This window comes from Megascapheus bottae, chromosome 3, assembly GCF_031878675.1.
Source record: "Megascapheus bottae isolate mThoBot1 chromosome 3, mThoBot2.hap1, whole genome shotgun sequence".
Lineage (NCBI taxonomy): Eukaryota > Metazoa > Chordata > Mammalia > Rodentia > Geomyidae > Megascapheus > Megascapheus bottae.
The window spans coordinates 29,764,829-29,772,114 of NC_143511.1; the positions used below are offsets into that span (position 1 = coordinate 29,764,829).

General features: G+C 47.4%; 1 protein-coding gene across 1 annotated transcript; it reads left to right on the forward strand.

Moving 5' to 3' along the window:
* The first annotated feature begins 1,648 nt into the window (after positions 1–1,648).
* On the forward strand, positions 1,649–6,928 carry LOC150065142 (spermatogenesis-associated protein 31A6-like). The gene is made up of 5 exons (XM_090329307.1): positions 1,649–1,722; positions 2,466–2,526; positions 2,773–4,346; positions 4,456–6,340; positions 6,739–6,928. Exons 1-5 carry the CDS (start codon positions 1,692–1,694, stop codon positions 6,926–6,928), a joined length of 3,741 nt encoding a protein of 1,246 aa, XP_090185433.1. The 5' UTR covers positions 1,649–1,691.
* The last annotated feature ends 358 nt before the right edge of the window (positions 6,929–7,286 follow it).

The following is a 7,286-nucleotide window of genomic DNA, read 5'->3' on the forward strand; positions in this document are numbered from 1 at the left end:
GGTCTGCCTCTCACAGGCCAAGCAGGTGAACTTGGAGGTGGGAATCTAGAGGCCCAGGAGGGAAGGAAGTGCTGAGCTAGAGGCAGGGGGAGGACTTTGTTACGCATCACCCCTCCCCCTTTGTGACTTACTGCAAAGCAGGCCTCTGTGATGTCAGCCTTCATTGACTATATGATGCCAAAGGAAATGCCCAGAGCTCAGTTGCTCACGAGCAATAGTGCGATTCAGATGATGGAGAATCCCCTCTCTTCACTGAAAAGCCTTGCCATCCCCTGGCTGAGCCCCGACCTCACCACCTTGGCAATGGACATGTCCCTTGCCATTGTGTGTGGAGAGGGGCTCTTCCTCCTACTACTGCTCCTGCCCTGCTTCCAGGGAAATCCACCCTCATCCACTCCTGTGCGAAAGAACAAGATGAGGAAGGTAAGAACCCCAGGGACAGACCACCACAAAATAGGTATAGATAGATAGATAATATATATATATATGGAATTTTATTCATCCATTAGAAAGGGTGATATAGGTAAATAAAATTGAAGACTTTGAAAATTTAAGTGAATTAAGTCAGGTCCAGAGAGACAAAGGATCCATGTTTTCCTTTATGTGTGGGACGTTAGACTGAGCTTACAATACTCACATGCATTCCACTTGAGTAGTACAAAAGTATATACAAAAAAGTATATACAGAAAAGTAGTAAATTAAAGGGAGATCTCAAAGTATAATTCATGAGGAAGCCAAAAATCAAAATTCAGCAAAGTAACATAGCAGAAAATGGACTTTGGCAAGAGTGGCATGAGGTCAACGGGAAAGGGAGTGCTTCACCTTGAGGGGGCAATTCAGAAAAGTCTAGTGGACAACCTTCAAAATTAAAAATGAGGGAAGAGGTGGGTGAAGTAGGAAGGATGAGAACAAAGGATTAGCAGTGATCAAAATGTATCACATTCATAATCTGCTTTGTTAAATGGAAACTGTTGAACAATAATTTAAAGGAAAGTTCTTAAAGAATGGTTCTTTTCTCTATTGGTTCCATTTTCCCACTTCAATTGGCAAGGTCTGGCAGAAGGGAAATCTCAGGAAAGAGAAGAGCCAGCTTCTCTTAGGAACTGTCAGAACAGGGAAGTGCTAACCCTGTCCTGTACTTAGGTAATTTCACTGTGGTAATTATACTGAGCTCTCAAAACATCTACTCAGTGTGCAGCAAGGGGGCAGGCTTAAATCAAACCCTGAAACTCAGCAACCCAGGAAAGAGCTCCTGAGAGGCAGGGGATTTGAACATTCACTACCATGTCACACCAGGGGCCTGAGTGCCACACTTTTCCTAGCATTAGGTTGCTTAGAGGGCTGCACTAGGCCCAAGTAAACCTGCCAGCACAGGCTAAGGTCACCTTTGGACTCAGGAAGCAAAAGCCAACCAGGAAACTGAGGGGAACCTGGAAACCACAGTGTGAGGTCCTATGAACAGAGGAGAGTCAGAGGTGATCTGTGTTAAGTCTTTATCTCCAATCATGAAAACAGAAATAATCTGCCCCACTCAATAAGGGGGAAAAACAATGGAGGGACACAGACAAAGAGAGCATCATTTCATCCAGGAACAGCACATATCTGAACTTGTCTAGGGAAAGAAGAGGAGTAAAGAGGTCTAAATTCTGTTTTTCTCATCTCTCAGCATCATGTGGAGAAGAGAGGCCAGATGAAGAGAAAGAATAAAAGTGCTCTGAAAGGTAAGTTCTGCATTTTGTCACAAGGGGATAACTCTGTCTCTGATAACCAGAGCCAGGATGCCAAGGATGTCAGTTTTTGGGTAGCCTTTAGAAGGAAAGTAATCAGAAATCCCCTTGGAATGAGGCTGATAGCTTCATCACAAAGTAGGGAGGGGCTCAGAGGCTGTGAGGTAACTGCCTCAATAGTGAGGTGTGTCACAAAGTGGGAGGAGCTAAGAGGCTATGTATGAGGTAACACTGCCTTGATAGGGAGATGAGTCACAAAGGGAGGATTGGCCAAAAGGGCAAAGTAAGACAACATAGCCTTGATAGTGAGGTCTGTCACATGGGGAGGAACTAAAGAGACTATGTATGAGACAGCATTCCTTTAGAAGGAGGTGTGTCACAAATGAGGAGGGGCAAGGAGGCTGAGGCAAGCCTGCCTAGATAGGGAGGTGTGACCTCCAAGCCCCAGTGTGGACAAACTCACATCCCTAAGAATTATAATACACATGAGATCCTTTTCCTTACCATCCAAGAGAGCTTTTGCGGCCACGGAGGTTGGCAGAGATGAAAGCATCTTGTAAATAAGCACTACCCCTCTCTAGGCCCTCTTAGCATTGGAACCTGCCTTGTGGCCATGAATACAGATTTGGGATCCAGTGGGATCTTCCATGGTCTCTAACAAAGGAATGTCTCATTCCCCCTCCTGTAAAATCTAGGGGTTCTCCCATGTCTGCCATAACCACAGTGTGTGTTTCTAGCTTGCAGAGACACTCAGGAAGAGCTTGAGGACATTCACGATCTAGTTTCCCTTCTTACCAGGTAAGGATTTTCCTCTTGTGACTGAGCCTGCATTTCTTCTCTAGAGAATGGGGTTATCTCGGGGTTGAGGAAGACTTCGGGTTGGCACAGGATGGCACTGATAGGAAGATGTGGGATACAGAGAAGTCTAGGGGCTGTGTAAAAGATGGCAGGGTGTGCTTCAGTAGGTAGAGAGCAGGTAGTCACAATTGCCCATCCTCCTAGGCCTATCAGATGCTGAAGAAAGTTTGTCTCTGTCTCCTGCAGCCACCTAGGGAAGCTCAGTGACAACAGCAGCTCCAGGCACTTATTAAAAGGAGACACCCTAGGTGAAGTTGTCAAATCAGCGTCTGCTGCAGCCCACCCAGCAGCTGGACACTGTGAAGAGGACGCTTTCTCCAGCACTGCGTCCCCAAAGGCTTCCCCAGCTCCTTCCCACGAGGGCTTGCAGCCTCTGGCCTCTACCTTGTCACCAGTCCAGACATGTTCCTCAGTTCCTGCTGAGACACAGTCACACCACACTGCGCCTCAGCCTCCAGAGCTGTTGATTCCTCTAGAACCTCCTTCTCCCCGTTCTCTTTCTCCTCCCCGTTCTCTTTCTCCTCCACCTGTGGCCTGCACTCCACCCAGCCATGACTCAAACTCGGGTCTTCCATCTAACTTCAGGGAAATTCCACCAGAAAGCACCCCATGGAGCGGCTCTCCAACCAACAGCTCTCGGGTGCCTTCTCCTAGCCCAGCCCTCAACTCTGACATCCTGGAGCTGCTGGAGGTAGTGATTAGTAAGAGGGCTAAGGAGAACGCTGGGGAGGAGAAAGAACACCCTCTGGATTCTCTGGGGAACATGATGAAGTCACTGGGCAGGGCCCAGGGCGCGGCCATCCCACAGGCCTTCTGGAACACCAAGGGAGAATCCCAGCAGCTCCCTGAGTCTCCGGAGCTGCTTCTCCCCATGGTCTTACAGAAATGCAGCCAGCTGTTCTGGGGCCTTCCCTTTCTGCACAGCGAGTCCCTGGTGGCTCCTGTCCTAATATCTGGGCAGACACTAGTCTTACCCTTTGTTCTATTCAATACTTTCTATAATTTCATGCCAGCACAAGACCAAGATAATGTACTTCCACAGCACTTTCCACCCCAGCCCTTACTGCAGCACTTCAGCCAATCACAAAACTACAGTCCCACCTTGCCCTGGCCCCAGTCTCCACCACTGGCTGAGAGCCAAGCTCAGGCTCATGTCCCATCCTATATGCCGGTCCTATCCTCTCATTCACCTCCAGTGAATTCCTGTACAGTCCCACCTGTTGTCCAACACCTAGAACATCACCTTGCCAGGAAGCACCTGGAAAGTCAGAGAATTCTACCCGCTGTGGTCAATCAGTCTCTCAAGGCCTTTACACAAGATCAGGGCCAGACAGACTTTATCAAGACTCCAGGTGAATTCATCAGCCTTGAAATGAGGAAAAAGCTGGAAAACCACCTCCAAGAGAGGCTCATCCAGCACCTCCATAAAAGAAATTGTGAGACCCAGGTGTTTTCTGGGAAGAAATCCCGAGTAACAGACCAGGCAGAGGACAAGCCAGGGTGTTCACAGAACTCCAGGAATGTAGACGTTTGCTGCAGAAGGCAAGAGAGGGGAACCTCAGAGAGCTCTGCATCCCAGCAATGGGGGAACTCCAGAAAGGACCTGGAACATCACAGCACTGGGGTAGCCACACAACTGGACAGGGATGCAGAAAGCTGCTCAGCAGATGGTGTGCAAGCTAACACGCTGAGAGAATCAGAAAGTGACGTGATGAGCTCATCACATAGTGATTCTGAATATTTTCCCCCAATTTATTCAGGTATGAACAGTCTAGGAGAAGCCCTAAGAGCCCATTTAATAAAAAAAATGGGATCAGATCAACAGGGACAAGGTCCCTTTGCATGTTAGTCATTCCAGGGGCTCAACAGACCATGCCTTGGCCCCCCTTGAAAACTCCAGCTCCAGCATTACTGGTACAGAAGCATCCTTGGATACTAGGGAAAGCTGCACGAGCTCCTCCCAGAAGGCTTTCCTCTTGGATGCTGCCAGCCAACAGCTTCTGGAGGCGCATATCAAGAAGCTTTGGGTGAAGCACAAGTGGGGCTTGTCCCTAAAGATTCTCAAGTCCATAAATCACCTTACTTTAAAAAAGGCTCCCCCTGTGCCCTTTTCCAGGGAAGTTTCTCCACACCTGGCCTGTTGTGACTTCAGGGCCAATCTCACCTCTAAGGGGGATGCATTCCAGGAAGAAGCTCTGGACAAATTGCCAAAACTGCCAGGGAGAGAAAAATCAGGTCATACCACACAGCCTCCTCAAGCACCACCACATGAAACCCTGAGCAGAACACTGGGTAGTCACCTCTGTGATCCCTCAGTGGTCTCTCCACCTGGAGAAAAAGAGGGACTGCTCTCCAATTCCAAAACGTGTAGCCTTTTAGGAAGTACCTGGCACCAGGACATTGTGCCAGGATCAGAGGGAAGCAGTCCAGAGACAAATAACAGCCCAATAATGGGCATATGTGAGACACAGGAAAAAGAAAGCCTCTGCCACAATGTGTCCATAGCAAAGGTCTTTGCATCTGACAAGTCTGAAGTTGAAATGGCCAAGGATGAAGAGAGACAGCCCACTAACTTGACAGTCAACAAAGACTTACAAAATCTGCACCTTAGAAGTTTAGAATTTGTGAGGACCACTGGAACGCCATTACCCTCCAGAAGTTCGATTGCTAGGCATCCACCAGGTTCATGCCTGAAAGACCAGGCAGAATCTAGCAGTACAAGTGAAAGTCCACCTTTTGATGATAACCTGCAGGACTGCGACACTGACACCAACGTGCTGGCTTCACAGTGTTCTCTGAGTAGCTCACAGAACTTTTCCGGAAGCAGCACGTCCACTATCTATGAGTCAAGCTCTCCATTACGAACGGGAGGGCCCAGCACAAAGCAAGAACCTAAGACCTCCATCACCCCAGGCCCGTGGTACAGCAAGGTGTTTCATGGCCCCCAAGAAACAAAGAGCTGTGAGAGGCCCAGAATACAGAAAGCAAAGCCTGCAGGAACAAGGCCCTTGCAAGGACAGAATTTGAACTCTCCTGCCCAGGTCAGGAAAGCAAGAAGTGCAAGGAAGAACTCTTCCCTATCTGCGTCAGAGAAAGAACAGCATCCTCCAGAGATTCATTTTGGAAATCGGATCAAGAATTTTTTTATGGCATTATTTTCCTCTAAAGCTAAAAGTCAGGCAGACTGCCAGCAAAACCCCAAGATCCAGTCGGCCAATACTAAGAAGCAAGACTTATCCACAAGCAGAACGCTCAGGCAGAGTGGAGTGCCTGAAGCACAGATGCTTATGAGCACTGTAGGAAGGATCCTAGAGGAAAAACTGGGCCTTCCACAGGAGCCTTCTGCATCTAAGAAAACTTTACATGAAGTTCCGGCCCCCACAGCTGGATATTCCCACCACCACTTAGCTCCTCCTTACCTACAACAAAGCCAAGTAAAGAACACCAGGGCGTCTTTTCCCCAAACCAGCCCCATTGGCCCCAGGCATTCTGTCCATGAGAGCAGGGTCTCACACTATCACCACCCTGGGACAGACTTGCCTCCCCGAAAGCCAGTGTCTCTAGTCAATCATGCCTGCCAGCACAGACCAAAGGAGATGAATGTCTCAGGCCAGCGTATCCACTGCCCACGACACTGTCATCTTAGCCGTTTGATGGTCAGCCATGCATGCAATGCTGCTCACTTGGTTCCTTGTGAGGTCCATTTTTCTCATGAGAAATTGCAGCCCGTGCACCGCAAGCCTGTTTTTTGTGTGTGAGTACATTGGCTGGGTACTGATGACGTCTCCCTCAAATGTGGAGTGTTTAATACAGTCTTCACGCTCAATGCATGCAGTGGCTTCCTTCAGTGCTTTCGTCTGGGAGAGGGATGGGTAGTGTGTGGTCTTCCTCCATTCCAGATGGAACATGACGTAATGTCACTGATGATTCCCTCACCTGAAACCTCTGTTTACTTAATGTTTCCAGTTAATCATTATGAAAACAATCTTAAGAAAGCCTTCAGGATTCTTCATGATGGAGAAACCTGGCAAGACAGCTTACGAGCATTTTCTCCAGCCTGATGAACTTGGCTTAGTTGAAACATCTGGACTCCTTGCAGGCTACCAACTTAGTGTAGAAAGCTAATTAGTAAAGCTTATGTTTGTCTTATAGTTGCCATTGGTATTCTTCAGCGAGGGTGTCTCAGCCACTAGATGCTAGGGGTCTGAAGGAAGGCAATTCTGCTGTTCATGTTTTAGGATCTGTCTGTGTTGTTCAGTCTTTGGTCAATGGAGTTTTACTGATTTTCACGAAAACATGGTGGCAGACCAGCCAGGCCTTCACAGTTTTGACCGTCATCTAGCTAATGATTTTTTTGATAATTTATAGAGTTAAACACTAATGCCTTTAGTGCCTTTAGTGGTTTATTAACATATTAATTTATATCATATTTTAAATGATGACTTTAACAAATATTCAAGAAGTGAATCTCTATATACAATCACTGGCACTTAGAATATAATTAGGCTGAGGGTTGGTTTGTCATAGACACATATTAATGTATGTAATAAAACATCTATAGAGTCATAAATTTTTATGTCTATGTAGTTGTATTTGTATTTCCAGTACCGTGTCCATAACATTGGGTATGCAAATACTGAGTCCTCGCTCTTCTACTCTTCGGAACTAATAGCCACATATTAAGGATACCATCTGCCTTT

Bases quoted from the DNA above. Each gene is read 5' to 3' on its own strand.
- LOC150065142 (XM_090329307.1), top strand. From the start codon at position 1,692: ATGAAGAGAAAGAATAAAAGTGCTCTGAAAG. The intron at 4,347-4,455 runs GTATGAACAGTC...GGGGCTCAACAG, and splicing joins TTTTCCCCCAATTTATTCAG to ACCATGCCTTGGCCCCCCTT. The intron at 6,341-6,738 runs GTGAGTACATTG...TTTGTCTTATAG, and splicing joins CGCAAGCCTGTTTTTTGTGT to TTGCCATTGGTATTCTTCAG.